The sequence below is a fragment of the Triticum aestivum genome, chromosome 7B (assembly GCF_018294505.1).
Source record: "Triticum aestivum cultivar Chinese Spring chromosome 7B, IWGSC CS RefSeq v2.1, whole genome shotgun sequence".
Lineage (NCBI taxonomy): Eukaryota > Viridiplantae > Streptophyta > Magnoliopsida > Poales > Poaceae > Triticum > Triticum aestivum.
The window spans coordinates 390,742,064-390,760,836 of NC_057813.1; the positions used below are offsets into that span (position 1 = coordinate 390,742,064).

General features: G+C 44.1%; 1 protein-coding gene across 1 annotated transcript; it reads left to right on the forward strand.

Moving 5' to 3' along the window:
- Nucleotides 1–10,701: 10,701 nt before the first annotated feature.
- Nucleotides 10,702–11,664, forward strand: LOC123162341 (agamous-like MADS-box protein AGL61). Its single transcript, XM_044580135.1, has one exon. It carries the CDS (start codon nucleotides 10,869–10,871, stop codon nucleotides 11,457–11,459), a length of 591 nt encoding a protein of 196 aa, XP_044436070.1. The 5' UTR covers nucleotides 10,702–10,868; the 3' UTR covers nucleotides 11,460–11,664.
- The last annotated feature ends 7,109 nt before the right edge of the window (nucleotides 11,665–18,773 follow it).

Consider the following 18,773-nt stretch of genomic DNA (forward strand, 5'->3'; position numbering starts at 1 on the left):
TCCGGTTGAAACGGTTTGCTCATGTGTATGCAGTGAGTGTTAGCAATCATAGAAGACTATATGATGGTTGAGTATGTGGAGCTCTTACTTAGACTATGTTGAATAAGTTGAATTGCAATTGTTTGGTGACTAAGAATATAGGTTGTTGAGTTTCAAGAGAATTCATTATTTGAACCTTAACATGTGAATTGATTGCTACTTGGTCGTGAGAAGTTTTATAAGAAAGAATTGCTATTATGATGCTAGGAAAAGTGATTGAAATTGTCATTTATCAAACTTGTGCACTTTGCTAGCATTCACACTTCATAAATTATTTCTTTTATCATTTACCTACTCGAGGACGAGTAGGAATTAAGTTTGGGGATGCTGATACGTCTCCAACGTATCTATAATTTAAGAAGTATTCATGCCATATTTACAATGTATTTTTATGGTTTTGGTATGATTTCCATGGAACTAACCCGGACTGACGCTGTTTTCAACAGAACTACCATGGTGTTGTTTTTTTGTGCAGAAATGAAAGTTCTCCAAACACTGCAAAACTTTTTGTGGATGTTTTATGGACCACAAGACCACCAATGAGCCAGAGCAGCACCTGGGGGGTGCCCCGAGGGGGGCAAAACCCACCAGGGCGCACCTGGGCCCCCAGGTGCGCCCGATGGGTTGTGCCCACCTTGGTGGCCTCCCGCACCCCCTCTTCGCCCTATAAATTCTCAAAGATTCCAAAAACCATCAAGGAGACCCTAGATCGGGAGTTCCACCGCCGCAAGCCTTTGTAGCCACCAAAAACCAATCGGGAGCCTGTTTCGGCACCCTGCTGGAGGGGGATATCATCACCAGTGGCCATCTTCATCATCCCGGCGGCCACCATGATAAGGAGGGAGTAGTCCACCCCCAGGGCCGAGGGTTTGTACTAGTAGCTATGTGTTTAATCTCTCTCTCTCTCTCTCTCTTTCTCTCTCTCTCTCTCGTGATCTTGAGATGTCACGATCTTGATATATCATGGGCTTTGTTAACATAGATGTATCATATGATGTTTCTCCCCTCTCTACTCTTGTTGTGATGAATTGAGTCTTTACCCTTTGAAGTTTTGTCTTGTCGAATTGAATGTTCAGATCTGAGAACACATGATATATCTCTTGCATATGAATACTCGTGGTGACAATGGAGTATTATTTTGATTCACTTGATATATGTTATGGCACTCAACTTGCGGATTCCCAAGGTGACTTTGGGGTAATCTATACGTAGGGGTTGATACACGTTTTTATTATCTTTTCTCCGATAGAAACTTTGGGGGTCTCCTTGTAGTTCTTTGTGTGGATTGAGTATTATGAATCTGAAATTGTTTGATACATATCGTATAATTAACTCACGGGTACTCGCGGTGACATTGGGGTATCTAGGTGACATTACAGTTGGTTGATATGTATCATATGGTGTTATTTTAGTACAAACTCTTGATTAGATCGATCGGAAAGAATAGCTTGCTATTATTTTAGTAGAAACAATAGGATAGATTGATCAGAAAGAATAGCTTTGAGGTGGTTTCGTACCCTACAAACAATTTCTATCTTTTGTTCTCCGTTAATAGGAACTCAGGAGTGATTTTTTATTGCACTTTGAGGGGTAATCATATGATCCAACTATGTTAGCATTGTTGAGAGATTGCACTAGTGAAACTATGCACTCTAGGCCTCATTTTCCATTATTGCAATACCATTTGTGCTCCATTTTATCATTTACTACCTTGCTATTTTTTATTGTTCACACTACAAAAACTCATATCTACCATCCATACTACACTTTTATCACCATCTCTTCGCCGAACTAGTGCACCTATACAATTTGCTATTGTATAGGGTGTGTTGGGGACACAAGAGATTTCTTGTATTTGATTGCAGGGTTGCTTGAGAGAGACTATGTTCATCCTATGCCTCCCATGGATTGATAAACCTTAGGTCATCCACTTGAGGGAAAATTGCTACTGTCGTACAAAACTCTGCGCTTGGAGGCGCAACACGTGTCTACAAGAATAAAGTTGCATAGTAGACATCAGTGGCCTTGCCACAATTACTATGCCAACTACATGATCCTGCCACAAAATGATGGTATGTGTCATAATAAACGGCACGGTGGAAGTTGCATGGCAATATATCTCGGAATGGCTATGGCAATGCCATAATAGGTATGTATGGTGAATGTTTCGAGGAAGGGTATATGGCGGTACTAGAGAGGCTAGCAATGGTGGAAGGGTGAGAGTGCGTATAATCCATGGACTCAACATTAGTCATAAAGAACTCACATACTTATTGCAAAAAATTATTAGCCATCGAAAAGTACTACACGCATGCTCCTAGGGGGATATATTGGTAGGAAAAGACCGTCGCTCATCCCCGACCGCCACTCATAAGGAAGATAGTCAAAAAATAACTCATGATTCGACTTCATCACATAACGGTTCACCATACGTACATGCTACAAGAATCACAAAATTTAACACAAGTATTTCTACCAATCCACAATTACTCAATAATATGACTCTAATATCACCATCTTTATATCTTAAAACAAATGCAAGGAATCAAACTTCTCATATATTCAATGCTCTTTATATGAAAGTTTTTATTATATCCCTCTTGGATGCCCATAATATTAGGACTAAATTCATAACCTAAGAAAATTAACATTCTGTTTAAAGACTCTCAAAACAATATAAGTGAAACATGAGGGTTCAACAATTTCTACAAAACAAAACCACCGACATGCTCTAAAAAGATATAAGTGAAGCACTAGAGCAAACTGCCTAGCTCAAAGATATAAGTGAAGCACATAGAGTATTCTAATAAATTCATGATTAATGCGTGTCCCTCTCAAAAGGTGTGTACATCAAGGATGATTGTGGCAAACTAAAAAGAAAATACTCATATCATACAAGACGCTCCAAGCAAAACACATGTCATATGGTGAATAAAAATATAGCCTCAAGTAAATTTACCGGTGGATTGAAGACGAAAGAAAGGATGCCATCCGGGGCATCCCCAAGCTTAGATGCTTGGTTGTCCTTGAATATTACATTGTGGGTGCCTTGGGCATCCCCAAGCTTAGGCTCTTGCCACTCCTTATTCCATAGTCCATCAAATCTTTACCCAAAACCTGAAAACTTCACAACACAAAACTCAATAGAAAACTCGCAAGCTCCGTTAGTATAATAAATTAAATCACCACTTAGGTATTGTTCTGAATTCATTCTAAAATTATATTGGTGTAATATCTACAGTACTCCAACTTCTCCATGGTTCATACCCCCCGATACTACCCATAGATTCATCAAAATAAGCAAACAACACAAAGAAAACAGAATCTGTCAAAAACAGAACAGTCCGTAGTAATCTGGAATCTTCATGTACTTATGTAACTCCAAAACTTCTGAAACATTAGGAAAATCTGGGAAATTTCTATATCAATCTTGTGTAAAAAATTCAGATCAAAATCACGTTTCTGTGATATTTTAAAATTCTTGCAATGAGTGTAAAAGTTTCAGTTTTTCAGCAAGATCAAATCAACTATCACCATAGACCACCCCAAAGGTCTTACTTGGCTCAAACACTAATTAAAACACCAAATCACAATTACTACAGAAGTTATTGAAAAATAGAACTAAAAGAATAAACACAAAATAAAATTGGGTTGCCTCCCAACAAGCGTTATTGTTTAACGCCCCTGGCTAGGCATAAAACATACATCTAAGTATTATCGTCTTTGGTATTAAATCCATGTGTAGACCTCATAATAGATTCGTATGGCAACTAAATTTTCTTTCTTGTAAAGTGTTCCATGCCCTTCCTTAACGGAAATTGAAATATAATGTTTCCTTCTTTCATATCAATAATTGCACCAATCGTTCTAAGGAAAGATCTACCAAGAATAATATGACATGTAGGATTGCAATCTATATCAAGCACAATAAAATATACGGGCATATAATTCCTATTTCCAACAATAAGAACATCATTAATCCTTCCCATAGGTTTCTTAATTGTGGAATCCGCTAGATGCAAATTCAAAGAACAATCATCAAGTTTATTGAAACCTAGCACATCACATAAAGTTTTTGGAATCGTGGAAACGCTAGCACCCAAATCACACAAAGCATTACACTCATAATCTTTAATTTTAATCTTAATAGTAGGTTCCCACTCATCATAAAGCTTTCTTGGGATAGAAACTTCCAACTCAAGTTTTTCTTCAAATGATTTCATCATAGCATCAATGATATGTTTAGTAAAAGCTTTATTTTGATTATAAGCATGTGGTGAATTAAGCATGGATTACAACAACGAAATACAATCTATCAAAGAACAATTATCATAATTAAAGTCCTTGAAATCCAAAAGAGTGGGTTCATCACTACTTAAAGTTTTGACCTCTCCAATCCCACTTTTATCATTTTCTTTCATTAAGATCTTTAAACTCCAAATTGTTGGGACGCCTTGTAGCTAAAGTTGACTCATCTCCAGTCCCATCTTTATCAAGATTTATATTAGCAAACGCAGATTCAATAGGAGTGACACCAATCACTTTAAGATCTTCATCATTATTTTCACAAAACTCCGGTTTAGCGGCCATCTTATTTACCAAAGTGGTTTGCTTATTGGAAATTTGGTCTACTAAATTTTCAATATGAGCAAATTGATATTTAAGACCATAAATTTCCTTAGTAACATCATCAAGCTCTTTATTGATATATTCTATCCTAGATTTCTTGTTCTTTAAGTTCATTCCTAAAGAAACTATTATGCTCAGATTATAAGGACATAAAGCTTTTTGCATTATTTTCAATTTCTTCCAACTTCCTATAGTAAGGATCAAAGCTCTGGGGTTGAGCCATAGGGGCAAGCAAGCAACCTAGCACAAGTAAACACAAAGCAAACAAAAAAGACAAACGGAAGTAGGGCGAATAAAAAGGCAAATATTTTTGAGTTTTTCTGAAAACACAAAAGAAGTGGGGGAGAGGAAAATGAGAGGAAAATGACAAATAAAGTAAGTGCAAGAATTGAGAGTTTATGATGAGTACTTGGTAGGCTTGATGTATAACCTCCCCGGCAACGGCACAAGAAATTCTTCCTGCTACTTCTTGAGCTTGCGTTGATGTTTCCCTTGAAGAGGAAAGGGTGATGCAGCAAAGTAGGGATAAGTATTTCCCTCAGTTAAGAACCAAGGTATCAATCCAGTAGGAGGCACAAGCAAGTCCCCAATATACGCACCTGCAAAAACTAACAAACACTTGCACACAACGCGAAAAAGGGGTTGTCAATCCCTTCATGGTCACGAACAAGAGTGAGATCTGATAGAGATAGGTATAAAAGTAAATAAAAAGGCAAACTAAAGTAAATATAAATAAATTACAGCAAGGTATTTTTGGGTTTTTTAGTTTGTAGATCTGAAAATATATGATGGAAAATAGACCCGTGGGCCATAGGTTTCACTACAGGCTTCTCTCTTGAAACAAAACATACGATGGGTAAACAAATTACTATTGAGCAATTGATAGAAAAGCGCATAGTTATGACGATATACAAGGCTATGGTCTTGAATATAGGCATCACGTCCGTGACAAGTAGACCGACTCCTGCCTGCATCTACTACTATTACTCTACACGTCGACCGCTATTCAGCATGCATCTAGAGTATTCAGTTCATAAGAACGGAGTAATGCCTTAAGCAAGATGACATGATGTAGAGAGATAAACTCAAGCAATATGACATAAACCCCATATTTTTATCCTTGATGGCAAGATTACAATACATGCCGCGCTACCCCTACTATGCCACTATGTGAGGACACCGCAAGATTGAACCCAAAACTAAGGACCTCTCCCATTGCAAGAAAACCAATCTAGTTGGCCAAACCAAACCGATAGTTTGAAGAGAAATACAAAGATATCTTAATCATGCATAAAAGAGTTCAGAAAAGACTCAAATAATATTCACATAATTTGATCATAAATCCACAATTCATCAGATCACGATAAACACACCGCAAAAGAATATTACATCGGATAGAACTCAAAGAACATTGAGGAGAACATTGTATTGAAGATCAAAGAGAGAGAAGAAGCCATCTATCTACTAGCTATGGACCCGTAGGTCTGTGCTAAACTACTCACGCTTCGTAGGAAGGGCAACAAGGTTGATGTAGAGGCCCTCCATGATCGAATCCCCCTCCGGCAGAGTGCCGGAAAAGACCCCAAGATGGGATCTCATGGGAACAGAGGCTTGACGCGGAGGAAACGTATTTGTGTGGATGCTTTTGATGTTGGGGGAATATTTGAGAATATATAGAGGTGGAATTAGGGTTGGAGGAAACCCGAGGGGCCCATAAGCCCTCAAGGTGCCCCCTTGGGGGCGCCCTAGAGGCTTGTGGCCTCCTCGGGACTCTTCTGACCCTCTCTCCAAGTCACGTAGTTGTTTCTGGTCCCAAAACAATCTTCGTAAAGTTTTATTTCGTTTGGACTCCGTTTGATATCCCTTTTCTGTAAAACTCAAAAACAAGAAAAATAACAGAAACTGGCACTGGGCTCTATGTTAATAGGTTAGTCCCAAAATTAATATAAAATAGCATATTAATACATATAAAACATCCAAAACAGATAATATAATAGCATGGAACAATCAAGAATTATAGATACGGTGGAAACGTATCAACGAGGACGTGGTCCTTCAGTTAAATGTACAGACCATGAAGAACTAAATGAATGTGGGAGTCATAGTGAACAAAAAGACGGTCAGTAATAAAGATGTACATGTTAGTGTTATAGGAAATTATTCATCTATGGTTAGAATATGCCTACTTTCTATGTCATGTGTCATGGAATTTAAATTGTGCACTACAATATGATGTCTTAAAATACATTATGGAAGCAATATTATCGTCATCAACTAGACCTGGTGACTAAGGGTCTACATATGCTGCTTCAAGAGTTGAAAAAACTCATGTCTCTGAATGCATATGTGTTACCCAGCTCAAGCAAATCAAAGAGAAAGTGGGTTCACCCGGTGAGTAGGCCAACTCTTTTGTGTAAACACTTCCTTACTTTTGAACTTTGTTCACCAATGTAATGGTATAATGAGGCAGATGCATCTATAGCTTCTGGAATTCTCCCATATGATGTAACCTGCACGTATTTTTTTGTAGGGAAAGTTAGGATGCTCAAATGATGGCCTTACTACAGGTCATTTTCCCGAGAAACAACAATCTGAACCTGTCATCAGTCCACTGGTAGTGCAGGAGGAAGAACCAGTAGCACTCGAGCACGGCGTGACAAACCAGCATGATGAACTAGATGCTATGAAGAAGGCCCTGGCATGGCAGCTCGTAGAACTTCAAGCTGTCAAGAGGGCCCTGGCATAAGAAAAAATATTCACGAATTTAGAATATCTTCAAAAAAATTAAAAATATTTTTTTCAGTTTTCTATGAAAAATATTCACAAAAATATTTGAAGAAAAATAAAAGGAAAAAATAAAAAGGAAATAAATAATATAAAAACAGACACAAAAAGAAAAACTAGATGGAGATATAATAGAGAAAATAAAGAAAACTAAAATGAACAAAAAATAAATTTGTAGTGGAGGAAAGAGTATGGGACATGAAAGAGAGAGTGACAATAGAGAGTGAGAGAAAATCTGTATACATTTAGTTTTCATGGATTGGCGTTAGACTTCCAAATCTCTACAATAAACAAAGGAAAACCCTTTGCGCCGGCAGACTGGTCGAGCGTTCGACTTCCTTCTTTTCACGCGGAGACAAGCTGGCACTAGGTGGGCCTCAAGCTAGACGTCATTTTCATGTTTTTTTCTTCTTTCTTCTCTGCTTCTTCTTCCTCTCGCCTCCTGCTAATTCCATCTCGTCTCCCGCGCTATGAGTTCGCCAGCGGCAACGGTGTGCCCCCTTGCTGCTTGCACAAGCACCTCCTCCCCCTCCGTTGCAAGCATCTCCTCTCCCCCATGATACCTAAAAGCTACTCCTCTATGGTGCTGCAACCGACGACCCAAAAGGTACAACCGGTGAGGACAAAAGCTTCAACCAGAAGACGACCAAGATCTATGGTTAGCCATTGCTCAAAACACTAAAAGATGCATGGGGTGATCGAGAAAGTTACAACCAGCGTCACCAAAAGCTTCAATCGATGGAACCAAATTTTTGGGGTGTTGGCACTACGCAAACACGAAAGCTTCAACTAACGACGATAAAAGCTTCAACCGGCGACGAGAAAAGCTTCAACCGGCGACGAAAGTTTCAACAATAGACGACGCAAATTATGGATGACGAAGAAAGCTGCAATTGTTGGTGACAAAAGATGCATACGGCAATGGAAAAAGCTTCAACCATTCATGTCGCAGCTTTGACCTGCGACGGCGGCGATGCCATTTTTGTTGCATTCATCGTCGTTTTTTTTGCTACAACCCGTGTTGGCATATGCTGCAACCATTCATGACGATGATCCCAACCTATGACGGCGGCGACGAAATTTTGCTGCATCCATCGCCGTTTTTCGCCATGACCAGCGTTGATGATTGCTCTGACGAGGGCTCGTCATGGGAGGTGGAGCTGCAAGCATTTTGGGAGGTGGAGCTGTGAGGCTACTGGACAAGTTCTTCCTATGACAATGACGGATAGATAAGATACATCAACGGCCTCCACATTTTTTGCGGCGACGACCTTGGGTGTGGGCGTGGCGAGTAGCGGTGCTGCAAGCGGCCGGCGATGGGGTCGTGCGTCGTCGTTTGCTATGAAAGGTGAGCCCCGAGGTCCTACAAGCTAGAAGACACGATGTGATTTTCAGGCGTCTTCTGCCATGCGCGTGGGAAGGAAGATTCGCTCGAGGGTATCATTTTCGGATTGGGGGAAGAAAATAAGGCCTAAATGGTTCAGATGGTGCCAATCCGACGCCTACTAGGCGACCGACCGAAATGTTGGGCCGGCGCACCGGCGCCCAATACTTCCCATAAACAACAAATGGACGAAAAAAGGGCCGAGCCCATCCTACCTGCAACCAGATTATGGGCTGGCAGAGAAAAGAAAGGAAACAGGCCGAACGAATGGTCGTGACAGAGAGGGAGCGAAGCGCACTACACAAACAACGACCTAAAGCAGACTTGCACGAGATTTACAGTACAAGATCGAGATTTACAGTACAAGATTGAACGGCCTACAATTTAGATGTGAGATAGCTATTTCTAGCAATCTTTTTTTAAAGGTAAACGTTTATCGACGGTGCGCCGGCCGAAGCTTCGGCCGGTCGCACGCCTCGTCACGCGCCCACCGCGAGCGCACCGGGCCACGCCCCCTTTTTTCGTGGGCCCATATAACCATCCTCCTCCCTCCCCCGATCCAACTCCCCTTTTCTATCTTATTAATGTCGCGAGCTCCTCCGCCGTTCCCCGCTGCCAGGCTACACGCCTCCGTTGCCGCCTCCCCGCGCTCCCCCCCCCCCGCCCGCGCTCCGCTCCTGCGCCGCCGCTGATGATACGTTTTTGTAGCAACTAGAATCGAGGAAGCTCCCACCGGTGCCCGGTTTGTTGCAAACAGGCGACGGCGAGCATGGCCAGTGACGATGGCGCCTGACTTTACTACAACCAGAGATGTTCAAGTGTAAAATGTTGCAACCGGCAAAAACAAAAGCTGGAACGGGTGCTCACGTTTGTTGGAAGCGTTTTTTTTTAATTTTTCTTCAACCGACCACCGCAGCTCTTGACACCCTCGCCGGCGACGCCGTAAAATGTTGCAACCGGCGAAAACAAAAGCTAAAACGGGAGTTCACTTTGCTGGAAACATTTTTTTTATTTTGCTTCAACCTACCACGGTAGCTCTTATTTTGTTGCAACCGGCAACCTGCAAAGCTTCCACAGGTGAGTGTTTTTTTTGCTTCAATGGCTACAGATGGAAGTGGCGACCTGGAAGACGATGGCGATGCGAGTGGTATGCACCCGGCAGCGAGGGTCGGCGAGGGCGGTCGGGGGCGCTCACCTGGTGTTGCAACCATGGGGTGGCGTGGTGCAACCGCTGCCGGCCGGTGCTACATAGTCGTGATGTCAGAGCGGTGACCCGCCATGGCGAGGAGCTTCAAAGAACACGACGGCGACGATAAGGGATGCCTACGGCAGCGACGAGGTTGCAAGCACAGTGTGGGAACGCCGGTGGCGGCTCGCTGTCGGGTGCGGGGGCGGCGCTCTCCTTCCTCTCTTTTTTTTCCGTGCGGGAGATTGACGATATGTGTGGGGGAAAACAGGGGGGACATCCAACAGCTGCGCGTATAGATCGAACGGATCTGGCAAGACCGGCCGAAACTGCCGGCCGGTGCGCCGACACCGAGTACTGCCTATTTTAAACGGTACTCCACTTTACATACAAACTTGATCCCGATGCTGTTGTTTCGCTCGCCGCGCTGAGCCTAGGCCCTAGGTGGGACGCACGATTCACGATGGAACCGAGGGAGGAAGCCAGGAGCGGATGCTGAGCAGGGACGCGCGGCAGTAGATCAAACAGGGGACGCACGGGACGCACCAAATCTTTTTTTTCCTTTCCCAAATCCGAGTACCACACGTCCACACCGATCATCTTCCAAACGCCGCCTTGTCTTTCCTTCTTTGTGCGGGCGGTTTCCAAAAATTGTTACCGCGTCTCCAACCCCAACCCAACCCTGACCCGAGTTGATCCGGCGCTATCTCTTTCCTTACGGACATCCATATATACCCCTTTCGCCGTTCGTTCTTTGCATCGCCGTCCCACCGAGAGAGAAGCAAAGCAAGAGAGAGAGAGCAGCCGTCGCCGCCGCGTTTCCTCCTCCTCGTTGAGAGAGCGACCATGACGCAGCCGCCGCGTTTGCACCCCCTCGTTGAGCAAGCGACCAAGACGCTGCCGCCGCTCGGCAAGAAGACGAAGGGGCGGCAGCGCAGGGAGAACCGCCGGGTGGAGAAGAAGGAGTCGCGGCAGGTGACCTTCTCCAAGCGCAAGTCCGGGCTTTGGAAGAAGGCCGCGGAGCTCGCCCTGCTCTGCCGCGCCAGCCTCGCCATCGTCGTCTTCTCCGAGGCCGGCAAGGCGTTCGCCTTCGGCAGCCCCTCCACCGACGCTGTCCTGGGCTGCGCCGACGTCGACGGCAACGCCCTTGCTCCTGTTCCTGCTGCCGACGACGTGGAGTGGGAGGCCCTGGAGGCGCTGTGCCAGGAGACGGAGGCCATGGGCGTCGAGGTCGCGGCGGAGGCCGAGCGGATGAGCGCCGTCGGGAAGAAGGTGGTGGAGGTGCAGACGCAGGCGGGGAAACGCTTCTGGTGGGAGGCGGACGTGGAGGCGCTCGGGGAGGCGGAGCTGCCGGTCTTCGCCAGGGCGCTTCAGCGCCTCCGGGACAACGTGCGCCGCCACGCCGACAAGATGCCCTCCGCTCCACAGCCGCAGTAGTCCCGAGCTGGACGAGCTTCGGTTAATCGCCATTGTTCTTGGATCATCTTTGAGCTTCGGTTAATTGCCATTGCCATTGTTCTTAGATCATCTTTGCTTAGGTGCCTTGTGCTAGTAGTACTGTGTAAGATTAGTGGGTATTATTGTTCACGAATACAATTGACGAGTTACTGGTTTCAAGATTCATAAGTTGTTTTATTGTTAACCTGTGCTTCTACTAGATATAGTATGTTCTTTCAGTTTTTGCTGTATTCCAGTTGATCAGGTTATACTAATTGCTGATCATCAACTCAAATTTCTGCACAAATCATGCGTTCTTGGATCAAGTCGCTGAACAAAAAATTTGATGCCGCATTAACTGTCGATGAAGTAGACAATCCGGAACCAAAATAAGTTTCCTTCCGAACATGCTGCACCTTTTGTAAAGGGCAAGACAAGCAGTAGACGTTAATTGATTTTTGGCTTCAGCCTTCCAAGTTTTCATCCACTGGACATAGCTGAGTTAACTGCAATGCTAAGTCTAACTCTTCTTATTGATATGATAAAATCTATATATAATCGTACATTGCCCTTAATTTTCTTGGTATTGCAGTAGGCACTGGACAGAGGCTCCGCTCCGGTTACTGAATTATAAACGCCCGATAGTCATGATACAAGAGATTGTGCATTGCAGAGTGCAGACATCAGGCAACAGTGGAAGGAACTAACTGGCATGCATTCAGTTAATTTGCGAGTAACATCATACACATCAGTAATGCTAGTAGAAACTCAAAACCAACCTCAAACGGCAGTACAGATACTTCAACAATGGCAGCAATCGGTGTGCGATCCATCGCATCAAAACAAGTGTCACCCAGACTTAGACAAAAGAGGGCAAAACGCAACCCCCCCCCCCCCCCCCCCCCCCCCCCCCCCGGTTCCATTTTTATTCAAAACGAAACCAGAGTAAAAACCGTACAGATCCTCAACGTTCTACCAAGTTCAAAGCTAGAAAAACAGAAGGAAAGTAAACTGGGGGAGCCAACAGCCCCGAAGTACAGCTTATTACAGATCTCTAAAGTTCAGGCCAGTGCCCAAAAAGCTCAAGAGACGAGTAAAAAACACTTTTATATTATGAGACGGAGGGAGTATATTTAGGCACCATATTTCACCAATAGACATTATATACATGGCTTTATAGTAGGCACTATATATGTGTTAATTTCGTTTCAAACGCAACCAAACGCTATGAAGCTTCTATTACAACTATGATACCTAGGAGCATAGTTAACAAGAAACTTAGTTGACAAATACTTAGTGGAGTATCCATCATCGGCCACATGTTAACTACACTTGCACCTTGCATAAACGATCTGGCTCGCTGATCTCTATTTTCTTGGTGCGTTGCAAGTCGCGGAGACTAGTTCTCGCCGCGAGCGGCAATGATCTCTTTCATCAGTTTCATGTCCTTAATACGCTGCTCGGAAGCAACCACGGATTCCTCCACCAGCCTTTCACGCTCGATGCGGAGCATGGCATTCTCGTCCATAAGTTTTTTGATGATGATGCCCGTCCTCTTCAACAAGGCAGCGGTCTCCTCCGCCTGCTCCGCCTTTCCGGCGATCTTCGCCCTCGGCAGGCCGCAATCAGCTCTGAGTTGTTCAAACGAGGCAATCAACTCGTCATGTAGCTTCATCCAGCCGGACATCTGATCCATTTGGCTATGGACGATCGCATGCATGCGCCTGTAAGAGTCCTCGCCTGCCTGCGAGAGATTTTCTCAGGCCGCCGCGGTGCGGGAGGACATCTCTGCTGCATTCGCGGTGCGGCAGGACATCTCTACTGCTTCCGCGGCGCGACCGGACCAGTCTGCTGCATCGACGGCGCGGCGGGACCTCCGTGCTGCTTCAGCCGCGCGGCGAGACCTCTGTGCTGCTTCGGCGGCACGGCGGGACATGTCGGTTGGTTTCGCGGCTAAGCGGGACATCTCTCGTGCTTCCACTTCCATGCTCGCCTCTCCGTGGTGGTAATCTCTCGACCAAGAACTCAATCTGGCCATGGTAGACGTAAGAGAACGATGTTGAATGACTTGTTTTCTTTTGTGGATGAGGAGATGAGGAAGGAATGTGCAGTTATCTTGGCATAGTACAGTATTTATAACCGAGTACTAATACGCTCCTAAGTGGGAAACCATTTTAGGTTTTGATCGGTGTGAACAGGTTTGCAATTTGGAAGGTGGCAGGACGCAGGCTCAAATTTATTGACGGTTCTATAATTTCTAAGTGTGGCACTATTCCCGGACGACGTAACGTGGCCACGCTTTCTCAGCCGCGTACGTGACGTTTGGTACACCACAATCGGCAATGTCAGCACACGTCTTGTTTCATGAACCATGTGCGCTTGTTATTACCATCGCACACGCTTCTTTTAATTAGAATGTGTGCCCTTCTAGCGCACACACGTTGATCTGTCTAACTATTTCTGTTTGTTGTGGCTAATCGCAAACAGTTCATCCGTGTGAAGTGTATGCCATCAATCGCACACACCTTTGATGTGGCTGACCATTTCTGTTCTGTTGCCTAATCGCAAATAGTTAATCCTTCTGAAGCATATGCCCTCAATCACACACACCTTTATCTAGTTGTCCTTTTATGTTGTTCCTCTTCATCACTAGTAGTTCATCCGAGTGAACCGTATGTTGTGTATCGCACATGCCTTCATTTGGCTGCCCATTTCTTTTGTTCCTCCTCATCACAAACAGTTAATTGAACTGAACCGTATGCCCTGCATCGCACACGTAACTAAAATCTGAACCGTGTTTGATGCATCCGTCATCGCAAATGTTTTAGGCATTTTTGACGGTTCTCTGACACCACCATCTGCGATTATTGCATCCCACACAGTTTCTCGAAAGGTCTCTGATCGTAATGTCGTGTTAGCATCATCTTGCGGTAGTGAGCTGTTGCACGTGTCACTCGCCAAACAGACTCTTGACGTAGAGTGGGACTAATGCCCTTAAGATCATCACGAGTATATCCAATAGTGACATGATGATTCCTCAGAGTTTTCAATAAATTCTTTTCTTAATTGTTTGAAAGGTTAGCACTAATAATAACATGATATATTTTCTTTTCATCACGGTAAGCATATTTCAATGTATTGGGAAATTGCTTAAGCTCAAACACATGCTCACTCTTAAGTGAAAGAGGATCTTCAAGAGTCTCAACTGGCAAATTACATTTCAAAATAGGCATTTTTCAAAGAAGATCTCATCTATTTCGTTTCTTTCACTACGGGAAACAGGAGATTTGCCGTTAGTACTTTCTTTGTCATGAGCATTTCGTCGGGGCAGACGGCAAAGAAAGGGTTTGCCGTCATCAGCAGACGACAAAGAAAAAGTAACGGCAAAATAGACTTTGCCGTCTGCAAAGAAACTACAGACAACAAAGAGCTCACTTTGCCGTCTGCAAAAAAATACAAACGACAAAGAGCTCACTTTGCCGTCACGGCAAAGTGAGCTCTTTGTCGTTTGTATTTTTTTGCAGACGGCAAAGTGAGCTCTTTGCCGTCTGTAATAAAAAATGCATACGGCAAGAGAAAGCGCACCACGCGGATCGATGACGTGGCAGCATCTCAACCCACACAGCCCCGGGCACAATCGCAGCCCACCCCAACATTCTCCCACGCCCGACCCCACCATGCTCTCTCTCCCTTATCCCGCACGATCTCTCTCCCTATCCCGCATGATCTCTCTCTCTTTCTCTCGTACATGTCTCTCTCTAACGCATGCACGCAGCCCACCCCCACCACCTCGCCCGCGTCCCGATCCAATTGTCGGCGCCACCAGCCGCGGCTCCTCCGGCCGGCGAACCCTCTGCCACCTTCGGCAGACCTTCATCCTCCGATTCCTATGCTACGCCTCCTCCGGCTCCCTCCTTCCCCTTCCTGTGGGCAGGGCGGCTGGCGCAGGAGCCGCTTCGGCTCCTCCAGCGGGGCGGGCGGCACGAGCCGGGCTTGGCCTGTGCGAGCAGAGCGGCCAGCACGGGAGCCACTTTTGCTCCTCCAGCGGGGCGGGCGGCGCGAGCCGGGCTTTCCCGGTGTGAGCAGAGCGGCCGGTGCGGGAGGCCGCTGCAGTTTCTCCAGTGGGGCGGGCGGCGCGAGCAGGACATGGCCGGTGCGGGCAAAGCAGTCAGCGTGGGAGGCTGCTGCGAGCGACTCGCGGGCAGGCGATGGGCGAGCGGTGCGAGCAGGGCCCGGGAGGCCGCTGCAGGCAGGGGAAGATCTTTGGTTGGTGCTTCGGGCCGGCCCGGGCAGAGCGAATAGCATCTCCTCCGTTCAGCTCCTATTGGTGCTGCAGGCCGGCATGGGCAGGGCAAGGCGGCGCAGTGGAATCCCTGTGGTTTTGTCCCCGGCCAGAAGAAGGACGGCCGGCGGTGAAGTCCATGTTGCTGAAGTGGAGAAGGACTTGATTGCTTTTATTTTTAGTTTCTAGGGTCCTTTGTGTAAATTTTCAGGACAACTTTGTGTCTTCTTTGTAACTCCACCTACGATGAATGGAAGGTAGCACGCCGTGTCGAATCCAAAATCTACGTGAGCTGAACCTGCTGTCTTGGTTTGACATTCATGTGTTCGGCGAGATTCTCTGCTCTCACGTCACTTTTTTTATACAGAAAACAATCTTTGCCATCTCTACTTTAGTCTAGATGACAGCAAAGAACAAGTTTTGACTGACGACAAAGAACAGGGTTTTGCTGTCTAGTATTTTTGCGATAGACGGCAAATATGTAGTTGGCTGACGGCAAAATCTTTGTCATTTGCCCGATGAAATGATGACGGCAAAGTATTCTTTGCTGACTTATCTTTGTTGTTTGATTTTGCCGTCTGCTTCCTGACGGCAAAATATTTGCTGTCTGTATTTAGGTCTTTGCCGTCTGTGATCCACAGATGACAAATTACATGATTCTTGTAGTGTTTCATTCATGTGCATGTCATTTCCGTGGACTAGCAAATATTGTTTTAAAGGATCAGTAGGAGGCACGACAATAGAAGCAATACCAATAATTTCATCCTTACTGGGTAATTCTTTATCACAAGGTTGTCTACGGAATTTGGAGAAATTAAACTCATGAGACACATCACCAAAATGTACACTAACAGTTTCCTTAGTGCAATCAATTTTAGCATTAATCGTATTCAGGAAAGGTCTACCAAATATAATGGGACAAAAATCATCTTGTGGGGAGCCAAGAACTAGAAAATCATTAGGGTATTTTATTTTCCCACACAAGACCTCCACATCTCTAACAATCCCAAGTGGTGTGATAGTATCTCTATTAGCAAGCTAAATAGTGACATCAATGTCTTTTATCTTAGCAGGTGCAATATCATTCATAATTTCCTAATATAAAGGAAACGGGATAGCAATCACACTAGCACCCAAATCACATAAGCCATGATAACAATGATCTCCTATTTTAACAGACAATAGGCATGCCAACAGCAGCTCTATTTTTATCTTTTCATCGGGTTTAGCAATTCTAGTAGCTTCATCACAGAAATAAATTAAATGCCCATCGATATTATCAACCAAGAGATCTTTAACCATAGCAACATTACGTTCAACTTTAATTTGTTAAGAGGGTGTAGGTGTTCTTGTATAACTTGCAAACCACAGTTGAAACTATAGCATGTTCTTTTATCCTTACAGGAAAAGGGGGTTTCTCAATATAAGTAGTAGGAATAACTGGATTGGCACTATAAGTAATAGTTTCTTCTCTAGCTTTAGTGTGTTCTACTATTTTACTTCAACGGGAGGATGATATTTAAACCACTTCTCCTTAGGGAGATCAACATGAGTAGCAAATGATTCACAGATGAAAGCTACTATCTCAAAGTCAAGTCCATACTTAGTGCTAAAATTATGAAAAGCATAGGTATCCATAGAAGTTTTAGCACAATCAAGTCAAGCTTTATACCTGACTCTTTACCTTTGTCGAGCTCTCAATCCTGAGAGTTGCGCTTAATTTTTTCCAAAAGATCCTATATAAATTCAATAGTCTTCTTCATAGAAGAACCAATATAAGAAGTATCAAGCATGGATTGATTGTCATGAGAAAGCCGAGCATAATAATTTTGTATAATAATTTCTCTTGAGAGAACATGATTGGGGCATCAATACAACATTGAATTAAGCCTCCCCCCAAGATTGAGAGATACTTTCTCCTTCTCGAGACCAAAAATTATATATATATGCATAGGGTAAAACTTCTGATGAAATTCCAATTACAATCAATTCCAATCCCAAGCTCCAATATCATCACAAAGCCTATACCATGTCAATGATTTTCCCTTCAAAGATAAAGGGAAAACCTTCTTCTTAACTTCATTTCCGGGTAAACCTGCAAGCTTAAATAATTCACAAACTTCATCCACATAGAATAGGTGCATATTAGGATGTAATGTTCCATCTCCTGCATAAGGATTAGCTAGCAGTTTCTCTATCATACCAGAAGAAATTTCATAACAAATATTTTCAGTCGGTGTAGTAGGTTGAGGAGCAACTCTTTGTGCTTCCGGTTAAGGTGAAGATACCCCAAACAAACCCCTCAAAGGATGGTTTTCCATAGTGAGAAGTAACAGTAAATTTCAGCACATAAGATAAATGTTTCCTTACCAAATTCCACTCACCAAAGGCACTTCACTCCTCGGCAATGGCGCCAGAAAAGGGTCTTGATGACTCACAAGTATAGGGGATCAATTATAGTCCTTTTGATAAGTAAGAGTGTCGAAGCCAACGAGGAGCAGAAGGAAATGACAAGGTTTTCAGCAAGTTATTTTCTGCAAGCACTGAAATTATTGGTAAAATAGTTTGGTGGCAAGGTAATTCGTGACGAGTAACAAGTAACAAGTGTAACAAAGGTGCAGCAAGGTGGCCCAATCCTTTTTATAGCAAAGGACAAGCTTGCATGAACTCTTATATAAATCAAAGCGCTCCCGAGGACACATGGGAATTATCATCATGTTAGTTTTCATCATGCTCATATGATTCGCATTCGCCACTTTGATAGTTTGATATGTGGGTGGACCGGTGCTTGGGTGCTGTCCTTACTTGGACAAGCCTCCCACTTATGATTAACCCCTCTCGCAAGCATCCACAACTATGAAAGAAAAATTAAGATAAATCTAACCATAACATTAAACATGTGGATCCAAATCAGCCCCTTACGAAGCAACACATAAGCTAGGGTTTAAGCTTCTGTCACTCTAGCAACCCATCATCTACTTGCTACTTCCCAATGCCGTTCCCTAGGCCCAAACCATGGTGAAGTGTCATGT

Coding starts and splice junctions, on each gene's coding strand:
- LOC123162341 (XM_044580135.1), top strand. CDS start 10,869: ATGACGCAGCCGCCGCGTTTGCACCCCCTCGTTGAGCAAGCGACCAAG.